The following is a 15,907-nucleotide window of genomic DNA, read 5'->3' as shown; positions in this document are numbered from 1 at the left end:
CTGTGTGTTTAGATTCTGTTTGGACACAGAAGCTGGCTCGAGATCTCTCTGCTCTAATACTGGTTTTCCTGCTCACTAGCTGTGTCACCTTAAGGTGCGTGTTCTCTTTGGAACTCCGTTGATGGGGGGACCTAGATTGGTCCCTTGCCAGGGTCTTTGAGCTTCAGATGTGATTCCAGACCACCTCCTTGGCAGTCCCGGCTGTCTGAAGCATCCATGAACTGGTGTGTAAGTAAATGATGGGCACATGTTGGTGTTGCAAACTTTGAAGCTGGAAATGCCCAAGTGACCTTTAGCAAAGCCCCTAAGTCCTCACCTCGAGCTCATTTACTCTGCTTTACCCTCAGGCTTAAGAAGCCTGATCTGACTTTCCACGAGGGCAGGGTGGGGGGTAGGTAGATGGGGCACATGAGAGGCTGCTATGGTTAGGCACGCCGACGAGGATTAAAGTTCAATGTCGTTCAACTCCATTCCATGCAGCTGAACTGCAGATTCACCTACTTTGGTCAATGTCTTCAAGGAATGACATTGACCAGTCCGACCGAGAAAAGAGTTGCAGAGAAACTGTAAAAGCACAGCCATCTGGGCCACGTAGTGTGGAAAGAAACAGCTCCTCTCGTGGCAATGGGTTCTTTAGGAGTGGACGCTGGCCCCGGACTCAAAAGAGTGGGATTGGAGTGTTGGCTATTTTCCTTACTAAACATGTGATTTTGCATGAGTCATGTATGCAGGGGAGCTGCAAGTTTCCTCTCTGTAAAATGGAAACAGTCAAACCTAGAATAGCTTCCTTTTACTGACAGGTGCTATCAGGAGGCTGGCTGATTCTCTCAGCAACCTGGGAAGAAAGGTAAATCACCACTTTCATTCTGTGTGTGAGGACACCAGGGTCTAAAGAGATCGTTGCCTGCCCAGAGTCAAGTAAGTAAGAAAACCCATTTCTCTACCTATTTATACATAGACGGATTGAAACTGTAAAGGTTTTATAAATATGGATTCGAATATAGCATAATGATCATATGCTATATTTGATTATTTTTTATTATTTGATTATTATATATGATTATTCATATATTTGATTATATATGATTATTCATTTTGTATGCTAATAATTCTAATGACATTAAGAAAAGGTTAAATTGTGTCCATCCCATATTAATAAAGAAAATAGAAACCCTAATGCACACTTAAAGATTTCTATATGTAACACCATCAGCAACAACAAAAAGAAGAAAAGAAACATGAAGAAAGAAAACACGTGTTCATGTTTAATGAAATGGAGGTTTGTGTTTTGTTTGCTTTTTTTTTTTTTTTAGTTTTCTGTCATAATCACTTACGAAGAATGCATCATTCTTGAAGCCTAGTGAATAGATGAAGAATTCTTGTATGAAGACCCACCTGTGAAAACCAGGTCCCAAGTCCCTGGCCTATCTGTATGGTAATAGGTAGAAATGGTCCAAATGAGTGGGGAAATGACAGGGGGATTATAGAGTAGGGAAGTCGATTTTCAGAAAGGGTTTAGGAGTACTGATTTTGTAGGCTATTAAGTTAACAACACGATTTCAGTTTTTCTGTAATCAGTTAAAATTGTAAAGAGTAGTTTCACCTTGTTTTCTCTTGAGCTAACTCGGTAAAGCTTTAAAGATATTCTGTGCTGCCTTGGGAGTGTAGAGCAAGCAGAGACCGCCTAGGCCAAGGCTGTGTGTGTCTGCTTGCAAGAACCCTTGGAATCACCTTGCCATACGTTGCCTTGTACTTCTGCTTGATTTGTTGCCTCTCATCAGATGTCCTGCTTGATAATATCTCAATGATGGCTGGTTCATCGGTTCCTAAAGTGCAAGAGAAAGATACAAGGCCAAGAGTGAGTAAGAAAGAAGATGGAGGGGCGCCTGGGTGGCTCAGTGGGTTAAAGCCTCTGCCTTCAGCTCAGGTCATGATCCCAGGGTCCTGGGTTCGAGCCCCGCATTGGGCTCTTTGCTCAGTGGGGAGCCTGCTTCCCCCTCTCTCTGCCTGCCTCTCTGCCTGCTTGTGATCTCTGTCTGTCAAATGAATAGATGAAATCTTAAAAAAAAAAAAAAAAAAAAAAAGAAAGAAGATGGAGGTTGATTTTGGTTAATTCTCAGGAAGCTAGGGCCATGGTCAGAAGTTCTGGGGGCAACTTAGATGGACCCTTTAGCATTAAAATCTTGTGGAAAAGTGTACTCTTTTCACTCACTTGAGAGATATCCATGGGGGCCTCACATTGTGTGAAGCACGGTGCTGGGCATTTTAGGAGAAAGAGGAATGGGTATGGCCTTAATTTCACTCAAGAGAAAAGAGAACAAATGTCCACACAGAAACTTGCACAGGAATGTTCACTGCTGCATCATTCATAAATGGCTAAAAGGTGGAAACATCCTGAATGCCCATCAGTAGACAAATGGATGAACAAATGTGGTATGTCTAAACAACAGAGCATTATTTGGCCCGAAAAAGGAATAAAGTAGTGATACATGCTTCAGTTCGAATGAACCTTGAAACATCCTGCTAAGTGAAAGAAGGCAGTCAGGGAAGACCACACATTACGTTATTCCATCCCTAGGAAGTGCGGAATAGGGAAATCTGTAGAGACGGAAAGTGGTGTGTGGGGGGGGGATGGGCAGGGGGTAATGACGAAAGAGCAGGAGGTTTCTTTTTCAGGTGATGAAAATGTTCGAAATTGACCGTGGAGATGCTTTCACATATCTGTAAATATATTAAAAACCAGTGAATTGTATACTTTAAATGGTTGAATTGCACGGTATGTGAATTTATACCTCAGTAAAACTGAACAATCCCCCCCCCCCAAAAAAAAAGGTGTGGTTTGTTCCTTGGTCTCCATGTACTTCAAACTGAATGGAAAAGATTAAAATATAAGCCCCTGGGGCGCCTGGGTGGCTCAGTGGGTTAAGCCTCTGCCTTCGGCTCAGGTCATGATCTCAGGGTCCTGGGATCGAGCCCCGCATTGGGCTCTCTGCTCAGCAGGGGGCCTGCTTCCTCCTCTCTCTCTGTGATCTCTGTCAAATAAATAAATTAAAAATAAAATAAAATAAAATATAGGCCCCGATTGCTACAAGATCAAGTCCACCTATAACCCTGTCCATCTCAAGAAAGAAGTCCTAATGAAAGTTTGTCCCGCTCTGGGGGTTTTGCACGGCATCATGGGTAGTTGCCTCTTTAAACTTCTGACTGTTACATCTTTAAATTACACTTTTTCTAAAAAGTTTTTTTTTTTCCTGATGCTCAAAGCAGTGCATACTCATTGTGGGCAACTTAATCAGTACCCAAACCTATAATGAATAAGAAAGAAGAGGAGACTATCTTTTTTAGAATCTCCGTAGAGACAGGGTTGGAAAAATGCTCCAGGTACTGAAGGTATGGGAATGAGAAAATGGCAAACCCTGAACTACGTTCTTCAGCCCGGATTCACGGAAGTCCTCTTCCTTTACTGACTGTGTGATATACACATGTGTATATACATATACATACACATACATACATACATGCATACAGACACACCACTGACGTTGAATAATGCAGGGATTGGGGTACCAATTCCCCTTGCAGTAGAAAATTCATGTATAACTTGTGAGTCTCCAAAAACACAAGGATTTAAGTAATCGTCTACTGTTGACCAGAAGGCCTACTGATAACATAAACAGCCCATTGACATTTTTTGGTATGTTTTGTGTATCATATATTATATTCCTACAATAAACTAGAGAAAAGTAAATGTTGCTGAGAAAATCATAGAGAAAACACAGTTATAGTACTATAAAAATCTGCATATAAGTGGACCCATTCAGTTCCAACCTGTGTTGCTCAAGGGTCAACCATATATGAAGATCTCACTAAGACATTAAACACATGATGTTGTTGACATTTTGCAAAGGACAGGGGCTGAATGAGTTGATTAAAAGAAAAATGTTATGTTTCTATTACTCAGATTGATCAAAATCATGGGAGGTGGTAGCTGAATGATCAAGGCTTGAAAGCCTGTTACAGAATGTCGACTCTGGCCACAAAGAGTCAGTGAGAGGGCCACATGAGGACGGAGGAGAGGAGAGGTGTGTCTCTAAACCCAGAAACAGCTGAGGCCACCAGAAGCAGAGCAGAAGCCTGGGGCAGGTCCTTCCTAGTGCCTTCAGTGGGGAGGACAGCCTGCCATCTCCTTGACCTCAAGACTCTGGCTTCCAGGACTGGGAGACTGTAGGTCTCTGCTGTTTGAAGCCACGTGGTTACTGGGGTTCTCGTTATAGCAGCTCTAGGAAACTCATACACCCGCTACCCTCCACAGCATCTTGAGATTTCAAGAAAGCAGCCCCAAACCCTCTCTTCACAACCGGAGTCTGGAGAGTCCTACATTGGCCTGTTCCCACTCCTTCTTCTGATGACTGCTCCCTATGACCTGCATGGGTTTGGTCACTTTTGAAGGGACCTGAATTAGTTGAACTTGCGTGATTGCTCCTAACCAGCTGAGCGATCAGAATCCATAAGGAACAAGGGTGGTAGATGCCTTTGATGCCTTTTGGTGAAAGGAGTAGGGGGAAGGCAAATCTGGGCCATGCGTGCGGGAAGGTGCAGAAGTGGGGGCATCACTGTAGAGAGGGGGAAGGGACTAAAAAGACTGTCCTCTGTCTTTGCTGGCAGAGGCTGAGGTGTTCTACCCATGTCTCGCCTCGGGCACCGTCCCCCTCAGCAGCACTTGGGGTGACGGGGATAGGAGAGCCGCGGGCCAGTCCTGGCAAGCCACTAGCTTTGTGTCCTCAGACTGTTCACGTAGTCTCAGGGATTAGTTCCACCTGCACAATTCTGGGAAGACCTAGCTGTTTGATTCCAGCTGGAGAAACAGAAAATTCTAGGATGAGCTCACCTATGAGAGAGTGGTGATTAATCGCCGCCTAGTTCTGGGTCAGTTGGAGCGCTGTTACTGATGTTGTTCCTCTGAATTTTTTCCTGCAGCTCCACCTTGGTCACGGGTGTCCAATTACTTGCTCTGTAACTTTTCTTTTTTAAACTTCTGAGGGCCAGAAATCCACTTCAGAAGGGATTTCTTTTTCTCACAAAGAAAATTCTCTCCTGAATCAGCCCCCCCTTTTTTTTTCTACGAGGACGGCTCCTGCCCGGGTCGAGGACCTGCGCATCTCAGACTCGGCTCCCTGCCGGTGTCGCCCCGGAAGGAACCCTCCTACTCCCACCTGAGAAGGTGGCCTTTTCTACTTCCCAGGTGGCCCATCACCAGCCTGTGCCAGCCAGGAATCTGGGGCTTCTCCCTGGCTCCCTCTTTCCCCTCACCCCATATCCAACTAGTTACCATTAAGATCTCACGATTCCACGTCCTTGGTATCTCTCAGACCCACTCATTTCTCTTCACGTTGACCTCTGTCGCATTGCTTAGCACGATCACGGATACCCAAAGGGGGTTCCTGCGTTATACACACCTTTTCCAACCAGCATTCACTATCCCCAGAACATGCTTCCTTAGGAGCAGCTTGCCTGCTCATTCTTCTGTATCAAAGTTATAATATCAGGCCCTTGAAATCCAGAATAGAGTCTCAACGCTTCCGTAGGGCATATGAGGCCTTTTGGAGTTGCTTCTACTTGCCTTTCAAAGTCATGTGCCTCCCGTCCGCCCTCTCCCAGCTTTTCCATAAACCATGGGCAGCTCTGAGAATAAGCAACACTTCCTTTCTCACCTCTGGGTCTTCGCATGGCATCTTCCCTCTACCTGGGACACCTCTTTGACCCTCACCTTTGCTCCCACTCCTCCTTTAGGATTCAACTCAATGCACTTACTCAGAACAGATGAAACATTCCGCCTTCTGTGTCCCTCATGTGGCTATGGGACAGGGTGGTTCGCTCACTGCTGAATCCACATAGAAACCTCTCAGTATTCATCAGACAACTTGTTGAATGCGTGGGTATTTAAATGCATGCATATATGGGTGAATGAATGAATGAATGAATGAGTGAATAAATACTTTTGGGTAGCCTTCTGAAGGACCTTGTCTCTGCATTGGTGTAAGCTGCATGGGCCACTTGGGTGGGCTCTTTGGAGCAAAGACCAACTAGAAATCTTCTACTCTGATGTCAGAGTCAACCCCTATCTGGATAATTCAGGAAAGTCAAACTTTTTAAAATAATGTTTTTCAGATTTTCCTTCCTGGAATGCTTTAGAAAGTGAGACCAGGGACCAAAGCCGTTCTGGGATGGCTCAGCAGGAGCCTGGAGCTTGGGGGAAAGCCTGGAAATGACCAGATTTCCCTCAAGCCCTTTGAATCTGGGTCTCAGGTTTATCCTGGGAGCCTTTCCCACTACCCGACCAAGGAGTGATTTACTGAACAATGACCTCATTTTACATTTCACAATATGTGTGTCATATAAGCAGTCTGTGCTGCTGAACAATTTCCTGTAAACATTTACAATGGTTTGAGGCACTGGGGCCAGGCCCCAGTGGTTCTGGGAAAGACTTCTTAAAAACAAGAAGGAACCTCAGCCCTGCCTGTGCATCGGACACTGAAGGGTAATTAAACAGTAGAGGTCAGGCCCAGGGTGATCGGCCTCCTCGATTTTGCTCTCCCAGCAATTTTCTGGGAGGAAACTGAGCTGAATTCCAGCAGGAGGGAGGCCGTTGGGTTTGAAGTGCCCTCTGCTTCACACCCGGGGCCCCTGTGCCACATGAGGGATCTGGGAGGCATGCTGTGGGCGGGGGCTCGGCTTCCCAGTCCCCTGGTGTCTCTTTTGCAAATGGGGGTGTAGGGAAGGTAGAGGAAGCCATGAGTGGGAGAACCTTGTCTGCCAGGAAGGTCACTGCTTTTCACTTGTCCACTGTATTCATTTCCTGAGACTCCCATAACAATTACCACAAACTCTGTGGCTTAAAACAGCAATGTATTAATACCCTCACGACTCAGAGACTAGAAGTCTGAAATCATGTTGTCAGCACGGCCACACTCCCACCAGAGACTCTGGGGTTAAATCTGTTCCTCGCTTCTTCAAACTTCCAGAGGCTGATGGCAACCTTTAGCTCTCAGCTTCTGGAATATTACTCCATGCTCTGCTTTGGCTCCGCATGGCCTCTCCCTGACTGTCTGCTTCTCTTCTGCCTCTTTCTCTCATTCTTCTTTTTTTAAAAATTTATTTATTTATTTAAGTAATCTCTGCATCCAACACGGGACTCGAACTCACAACGCTCACCATCAAAATTGCATGCTCTGAAAGACTGAGCCAGTCTTTCTCTTTTAAAGACATCTGTCAATGGATTTAGGGCCCACCCAGGTAATCCAGAAGGGCCTTTTCAAGGTCCTTAACTTAATTACATCTGCAAAGACCTTTTTCCCAATTAAGATCACATTCATGGGTTCTGGGTGCACATATCTTTGGGGGGAGCATCAATCCACCGAGTCCACCCACAGTGATGCAGAACAAAGGCCGCTCAAGGGCAGGCCTCCTCGCTGCTCATACTGATCTACTGGGCTTTATGGGGATTTGGGGTCTGGATTTATTGTTCGAAAGGAGCAGACCAGCATGTGATGAGGCCCAAAGACGGGCTGAGCACAGTGCTGTCTCCTTATCCTCAGCTGCTCTCTGTAGCGAGGCATGATTAGCCCCATTCTGCAGTTGAGAAAACTAAGGTCATGGCATCAGTAGGCACCCGGGCAGGGCCTCAAACCCAGGTCCGAAGTTCATTCCCATGCCTGGTGAGAGAAAGAGAATTGGGCTTGGGATCACAAGATCTGAGTTCTAGACCTAGCTCCCCTCCAGGGTGGCTTGAGCAATGTTAACTGGATTACGGATGGACTTTGTTCCCCAAAGCGAGGTCCTGGGACTCGTAGGACAAGCAACACCTGGGAACTTACTAGAAATGCAGGATCTCAGAAACTGCTTGGAACTACCAGTTTGAATCTGCATGTGAACACCCAGTGAGCAGTGAGAAGTGTGAACTAGAACTAGGGTAATCTCCCTAGCAGCTTTTCCTTCTGGAGCCTCTTTCTGTATTTCTTTGAGGGAGAATGACAAGCATCCTGTTACATTTCAGAAAGGATAATGGGTGCAGGGTCCACACTCTTTCAGGTTTAAGTCCTTCTCCTCAGAAGGGCCAGCAGAGGGGCACAGAGTTCCAAGAGGGAGGCCCGACAAAGAGTATCAGTGTAGGAAGGAGGGTAAAAGGCTGCTCTGGGTTAACCAAGACCCAGACCACACACATTGTCAGGACCTAGGAAAGGAGGGGCACCAAAGAAACACGGAAATCTGTAAGTTTTATGCGATTTGGAAAAATCAAATATTATTTTAGGATATAGCATCTTATTTTGAATCCTGTCGGATTAGTGGGTGGGGAGTGCCCAAAATCTTTTCGATTGAGTAGGGCCCCTAGATCCACTCTGCCTGTGGCTATGGGAGACATGAAGTATGGCTGGATCAAGTTGAAATGTTTTTTAAGTGGAGAATCCACACCATCTTTTGAAGACTTAATGCGAAAAAGAAAAAGTTGTCAAATATTAATAATTTTTAGATTGTTGAGATTATATTTTTGATACAGAATTGACTTAGCTAGTATATATTATTAAAACTAATTTCACCTGCTTTTTAAAATTTGGCTTCTCAAAAATTTAAAATGACTTATATCATTCACCTTTGTGGCTATGGGACAGTATGACCCTAGACATGTGAAGCCAGCCCTGGCAGGTCTGGGATATCAATGAGATGGTTGCATGGTCCTGCAGAAAAATCTTTCCAATGATGCAATTTTGCTTTGGCTTGGCACTTTTGGGGGTTGGGGGAATGGGTGAGCCTGGTGGTGGTTATTAAGGAGGCATGTATTGCATGGAGCACTGGGTGTGATGCATAATCAATGAATCTTAGAACACTGAAAAAATTAAATTAAATTAAAAAAAAAGATTGATTTGTTTGAGGCAGAGAGAGAGAAGGGAGGGGCAGAGGAAGAGAGAGAACCTCACGCAGACTCCCCGCTGAGCGCAGAGCCTAACATGGTGCTTGAGCTCATGACCTGAGCCAAAACCAAGAGTCAGATGCTCAACTGACTGAGCCACCCAGGTGCCCCTGGCTTGTACTTTTTATAGAGGTTGGAATTCTAGAATTCCAGACCTTCAATCAAATCATAGCTTTCCAAGATGGCCCTAGTTTCCAATCACCCTATCCCCATTTCCCAACTCTGTGGCTGTGGGCAAGATATTTAACCTTTGAGTGTCAGCATTCTTATCTGTTAGATCATTAGAAGACAGCTTTACAGAGTTGTTGAGAAGGTTACACAAGACGACCTGTGTGCAGTGCCCAGCTTAGCACGTGGCACGTGGAAGGTGCTCTACAACAGTAATCAGCACAACAGTAGTCCCACCTTGAAGCCACATCCAAAAAGGAGAAGAAAACTCTGATTTTGGCATTTCAGCAGGAGCTCCATCTGTGCTTTTTGAAATAACTCACTATGTGGCGAAGAATGTGGAGATGTATCATTGAGTGCAGCTGAGTTATGTCCACACCCACTTCACTCCTGTCTCCAACCCACATCCAGGTGTCAGGACCTCACTTGAGAAGCAGCAGGGAAGCACCTGTGAGTCTAGTTCAGCCACTCAGCAAGACTCAGAACTATAAACATCCTGCCATTTCCAGGCAAACATGGCTCCCGGCAGCTGTTGTCCAAATACAACATAAGCCAGGTCAGGATATGAGCAAGAAGCAGATCCTCTCTGCTGAGCTTTCTTCTTCTCCTTTTTTTTTTTTTTTTTTAAATTTAATTTAATTTTATTTATTTTGACAGACAGAGATCAGAAGTAGGCAGAGAGGCAGGCAGAGAGAGAGGAAGGGAAGCAGGCTCCCTGCCGAGCAGAGAGCCCAACTTGGGGCTCCATCCCAGGACCCTGAGATCATGACCTGAGCTGAAGGCAGAGGCTTTAACCCACTAAGCCACCCAGGCGCCCCTGCTGAGCTTTCTTCTGGTGCCCTCCCCTCCCAAACCAAGCAAGCTAGTTGTCATCCTTCATTTCCAGCTCCCTCTCCCTCTGATTTACTCAAGAACCCTTACTATGTAGAAATCCCTTTTCCACTTTCGTACTAGACCTTCTTCAACCCCAACTCCCTTGGAACTTCTCCAGCATTTCTTGGGCAAGACAGATTATTTTATATTCATGTAGTTCCTTATATTGAAGCAAAATATCTCTTTTTAGAACTTCTGCTATGGATCCCAGTTCTTTCTCTGGAGTCACACAAAGAATTTATGGCCATATTTGTTCTACCACAATACTCATTCTTAGGGAAGTAAATCTTCACTGATTTACTTCTAAGTAAAAAATCTAGCACTTGTTTTTGCAAAAACAATATGCCAAGTGAAAGAAGCCAGATGCAAAAGGTCACACTTGTCATGATTCCATTTATATGAAATGTCCAGAATAGGCAAATCTATGAGACAGAAAGTGGACTATGATTGCCTGGGACTGAAGGGAGGAGGGGGTGGGGAGTCACTGCTAATAGAAATGGGTTTTTGGGGGGGCCACTGGAAATGTTCTGGAATTAAAAATGATGTTTACCGATCCTGTGAATATACTAAAATTGAGGTTTCTGGGATTAGAAACACACCTGCTCCTTGGGTCTCAAAGTCTCTCCGCATGGCCATATTTTAAGATGCTCTCCCCTTCATCTCACCTTCTCACTGGGGTTCCCTTCTTCTTGATCTCTTTCTTCGTCTCTTAGTCTTAGTCATGCACTTACCTTAGGCATCAATGTAAATGGCTTCTCTGGTCTTGACCTTGGCCACAGTTTTATGTTTACTTGGTCTACGTCTAGATGCAGTTCCCAGATCCCTGATCCAGATTTCATCAGTCCCTATTTCCCACCACCTCTCATGAAAGAGATCAGAGGGGCTTGGATGACATTAAGATTGCATGCTTACACTTCCCATGAAGTTTCTTCGACCTCAAGGTCAAATTCAATGTCCTAGTATCCAATTTTTAACTATCATGTTGAATCTTGAAAAGAATTAGGATCTGGTTATAGTTTGGAGATCTTTTACAAAGAAAACGCTAGAAGTAATTAACTTGGGTTGCTTGGAATGCACAAGGTCATCTTTCTAAGATCATGGGAAAGTTAGACATGAGATCAAATTTAATCAACATCTAAAATAAGTTAAAAAGCAAAATATATTTCATACCCATTCCTTTGCAGGCTTTGTTGAGCTTTTTGGCATCCCGATCCACATCAAAACCCTGATGACTCCTTGCTTTGGCCTGGAGAAAATAATTGAAAAGGTGAGTGGACAATGTAGGCATTCCTGAATTATCTCTGAATGACACTGGTAGCTATTTGGAAGATGAAGAAGTCATCCAAATGAGGAACCAGCTGCCACTTTACACATGGTGCATGTGGAAATCAGCTGGGAAAACTCTGGCCTCAGAGAGATGACTGGTACTCCTTGGAGCCAGCTGGCCTTGGATGACCACTGAGAATGGGTCCCTCTGTTTGTAAGGACAATCAGCCCGAGATGAGATGTTTTGACATCAATTCTACCTTTGTGTGACTGCCTCTGAGACAGAGAATAATACAGTGGGTCAATGTCCTAGAATGCTAGTTCTTTTTTTGCCATGAAACACAAGTAAGTCTAGGGAATAGTGTTGCCAGGCAGAAGCTGGGGTTCTAGATCTTATCACAGAAGCATCTGGTGACCTGGACTAAAGCTTTGCCATCCACCCAGTGAGAGACCCAATATTTAGTTTGCCAGAGATACCTACGGGCCGGCAATAGCAGAGTTACCGGTTTTTACTGTTCTTTGGGGAGAGAATGTTCTGTTTATACACTAAGCTAGTGTTTCTCAGACTTTGGTCATTGGTATGATACATGCACAAATTTGTCCACAGCTATCAAAGTCTTCATTATTATTATTTGGTTATTATTTTTCTTTCAGCTGACCTACTTGGTTTTTACTGAAAGTTATTTTAAAAAGGAAATCTATTAGCACTAAAATGGAAAAACAGTATTGGTTGCCCCAATGAAAATCAACATAAAAATAAATGTGTCACATTATCATATGATCTCCCTGATATGAAGAAGTTGGGAGGCAACGTGAGGGGTTTGGGGGCTAGGGAAGGAAAAAATTGAAACAAGATGGGATCGGGAGAGAGGCAAACCATAAGAGACTCTTAATCTCACAAAACAAACCGAGGGTTGCTGGGGGGAGGCGGGTAAGGAGAGGGTGGTGGGGTTATGGACGCTGGGGAGGGTATGTACTATGGTGAGTGCTGTGAAGTATGTAAGCCTGATGATCCACAGACCTGTACCCCTGGGGCTAATAATACATTATATGTTTATAAAAAATTAAAAAAAATAAATGTGTCACTATTAAAAATGTAAAGGTGTGAGGTTAATTGCAGTGACACAACTTGCAGCTTCGAACAGACCCTGTGTTTTCTTAGTTCGTGGCCTTCCCCCACAGAGATCCTCTTTGATGACGTATGTCCCTTTCCTCCCGTCCTCTGATGAAGGCTGGGGTAAGTGCCACTGTCTGCACTGCCCACCTGACCCTGCCTTTCGTTTCCTTTGGCACCTCTGGGGAAGGAGTAGGAAACCACATAAGGCCCAGTAGACATGTTGTGTTTGTTTGGCACTGCTGTTCCTTTGGGGGGCTTTCCTGTCCCCCATTTTATGTGTTTTCATTGGGGCCATGAGTCATGAGGGTTAAGCCCTCTTGTGCTGCCCTTGGGTGGACACAGACCTTGTCTGGCAGTTGTGACTGGCTCAGGAGTGGGAGTATAACCCAAGCCAGATCAGAGTCTTGTCTTTGGTTGATATGGAGATGTTGACAGAGAGAGAGAGAGAGAGAGAGAGAGAGAGCGAGCGAGCGCTCTTCTGACTGGGCTTGTCCAGCTGAGAGAATGAATCTAGAGCAAAGCAAGGCAGAGACAAAAAGCAGAAATAGGGAGAAAGAGAGAGAGAGATTGAATAGCACTCTATAAATCCTCAGACAGCAATGCCTGTTTCCTAACACGTCCCAGTTTTGTTAGTGAACTACCACTTTCTCGAAGTTGATGAGCTGGATTTCTGCCCTTGCACCAAGTATTCTGACTCCTATCCGCGGACTAGAGGAGGGCTGGCTTCGAGGCCTTGGTTAATTGAGAATCCTGTAATCCTAGAGCCAACGGGGTCTTTTAGGGCCACTGATCCCCTCTCAGCTCGATGGAATCACTCCACGGTCAGGCCCATCTTGAAGTCTCCATTTCTGAAGCATGTGGACAAGGCGACTCGCATTTGTTAAACGCCTGCCACATGCCCAACAGTTTCTTCACTCACAGACCTTTCTTCATTATTTACCCAGAAGAGAGCCATTAGGACTCTTAGTTACAGAGAAGGAAGTCTGGGTTCAGGTAGGTTAGGGAATGTGTGTGAAGCCTCGTGGGCTGTACTCAGCTCAGACTGCCTCCTCACACGCATGCTGAGTCCTGTGCACCATCGTTCCTCGCACTCCAAGTATGACCAGGACCATCTTGTTCAACTGAAGGACAACTTCTCCCATTTCTCTTTCCAAATCACCTGTGTGGTGTGAGAAAGCTATCTGGTACTGAGGAAGGCTTGTTGGAAGGGTGAGCGACATCATTTTCAGGGTTCAGTGTAAAATGAAAACGAAGGACCTGGGTTTGAAACGGATTTAGAACTTTAAGATGGTGATATCAGAGCATTAGAGTGAGTGCGAGGCCTCTCTGGGTGTGGGGCCTGTGTGACTGCCCAGGCTACACACCAGAGAGGCTGTCCTGCCTGTCGATGGAATTCTCTGAGTGTGGGAGCGTGGGGTTGGCAATCTCAGACTCAGAAGAGCCAATGGTGTCTTGGCTGTTCGTTAGGAGTATTTTCTGGAGGGTTCTGATAGTCAGAATTGAACCGGAACAGCAGACACCTCTTTGTAACAGGCTGATTCATAAACTGTTCTTTCAGCCTCTTTGGTGCTGAGAAGTTGGTGGGACTTCACAGAAATCGAGACAGAGACACAGGGCTCCGTGAACAGCTAAGCCGGTGATGCCCCGGCTGAGGGCAGAGGGGATGGAGTTCAGCTGGGGTTACGTTTGCTCAGTCCCAGGCTGGCAGGGCTGCTGCTCCCCTAGAGAGACACATTCCTTCCTCCTTTGCACAAAGATGAGCCCAGGACTTGCAGAAGCCATGTGGAAACTTGCTCAAGATCACTGGGCCAGGTGATGGCTGACTTGGAGCCAGGGCCAGACTGGCTCTGTCAAGTCTAAAAGGACATTCCCATCCTTCCTCCCCTAACTGTTTCAGGAAGGTGGTTCCATGATACACGTCACAGAGTTATAGGAGCAGAAAGAAGGGGAAACTGTGCCTCAGAGCTTGACCCAGTCCTAGTCAATACCAAGTGTTGTTTGAAATTTTAAAAAATTAATGTAAATTTCTATTAAGAAAGAAAGAAAGAAAGAAAGGAAAAAAACCTTCTGAAAGTCTAGTTCATCCAAGGCTAAAAAACAAAGAAGTATCTTTTGGTCCAAAATAATTGTGCTGTGGGGGGTGGGGGCAGTGGGAGAATGTTGAACCTCATTTTAGGAATAAAGATAACATTGAGACAACTTTTTCCTTTTTTGCTTGATTGAAAGTGCAGCATTTAGTCTCTCTAGGAGACCTCCGTTGGACTTTTTTTTTTCTTTTTTTCTTTTTTTTTTTTTTAAGATTTTATTTATTTATCAGAGGGGGGGGGGAGAGCGAGCACAGGCAGACAGAATGGCAGGCAGAGGCAGAGGGAGAAGCAGACTCCCTGCCGAGCAAGGAGCCCGATGTGGGACTCGATCCCAGGATGCTGGGATCATGACCTGAGCCGAAGGCAGCCGCTTAACCAACTGAGCCACCCAGGCGTCCCCTCCGTTGGACTTCTAACCTATAGAAGTGCAGGATAATAAATGTATGTTGTCTTCAAAAAATGCAGTTTAAAAGTCTCTATCAGATGCACAACCATCGGCAGGGCAGGTGGAAATTAATCTTTCCTAGGTTCCTTCTAAGAACCACTCTTCGCCATGTTGGTTATCTTTCCTAATCCAAAGAGAATTCGGTCTTGTTCCTCATAACAGCGGGCTATTTGGTGCCATGATTCCGGAGTCAGAATCATGTGAGGGACTTAGTTAAAAGGGGGAGGGAGGCGAGAAAACAGCGTGTTAGGAATTTCCCCTCGTGGCTGGGACAGCCTCCACAATGGACACATTCATCAGTGCCGCCCAGTGTTGATGCAAGGGGTGTCCTTGGCCTGTTCTGATGAGCTGGGGAACCACCTTCTCTGGAATGTATGTGGAGCGGACATTCCACCTCCATTGTTCATTGTTAGCAAGCCAGGCAGCTGCCTTTGGGGCTTTTGAAACCTGAGGCCACTGAGCAGAACTTCCATTGGAAGCCGGTCTGCAGGAATGCGGGTCAGACACAAAAGGGGGGTGCAGGGAACTCGGGCCTGAGGACAGACCCCACCGTGAGGATCTAGGCAAATACACAATATTCCACCTGCTTTCTCAGCAACACAGAGGCAGAACAGCAGTCCTTTTTTGTTTTCTTTCAATTTCTTCCCAGCATTTGCGCTGACACTCATGAGACGCATTAAAAAGACACGATGTTAAATGCTAAGAAAAATGATTTCAGAAGTCTGGGCTGTGAGCCCACGAAAATCCAAGTTTGAATGTGGTTCTGTCCCTTAGCAGCCATGTGAACTTGGGTCATTAACCTCTAAGCCCTCATTTTCTCACCTATAAAATGGGGTCAATGTCTCCCTTGTTAAGATTTGAGGCTTACGCAAGATAACATTTCCAAGGCTAGATAGATAGGGACCCACAGAACTGCTATGGTTTTCTCTGCTTCTTCGGGTCAGCTCTTGGTTTTGGGGCATATTTTGATTAGACAAGTTTGGAAG

General features: G+C 45.4%; 1 protein-coding gene and 1 long non-coding RNA gene across 3 annotated transcripts in view; one reads left to right on the top strand and one right to left on the bottom strand.

The window, feature by feature from the left end:
• LOC131826434 (uncharacterized) overlaps positions 1-1,737 on the top strand; it is a 78,464-nt gene extending 76,727 nt beyond the window's left edge. The window contains exons 3-4 of the long non-coding RNA XR_009351596.1: positions 801-918; positions 1,314-1,737. This is a non-coding gene — a long non-coding RNA (uncharacterized LOC131826434). The remainder of the gene's footprint in view (positions 1-800; positions 919-1,313) is intronic.
• ANXA13 (annexin A13) overlaps positions 1-15,907 on the bottom strand; it is a 58,803-nt gene that overhangs the window by 17,680 nt on the left and 25,216 nt on the right. For both annotated transcript variants that reach the window (XM_059165683.1, XM_059165682.1), the window contains 2 exons: positions 11,177-11,252; positions 1,732-1,826 (listed from right to left, as the gene is read on the bottom strand). In XM_059165683.1, the coding sequence (XP_059021666.1) occupies positions 1,732-1,826; positions 11,177-11,252 (171 nt within the window). The remainder of the gene's footprint in view (positions 1-1,731; positions 1,827-11,176; positions 11,253-15,907) is intronic.

The sequence above is a fragment of the Mustela lutreola genome, chromosome 3 (assembly GCF_030435805.1).
Source record: "Mustela lutreola isolate mMusLut2 chromosome 3, mMusLut2.pri, whole genome shotgun sequence".
In the NCBI taxonomy this organism is placed as follows: Eukaryota; Metazoa; Chordata; class Mammalia; order Carnivora; family Mustelidae; genus Mustela; species Mustela lutreola.
Note: the sequence above shows the minus strand (reverse complement) of the source record. Positions and strands in the feature narration are given on the sequence as shown.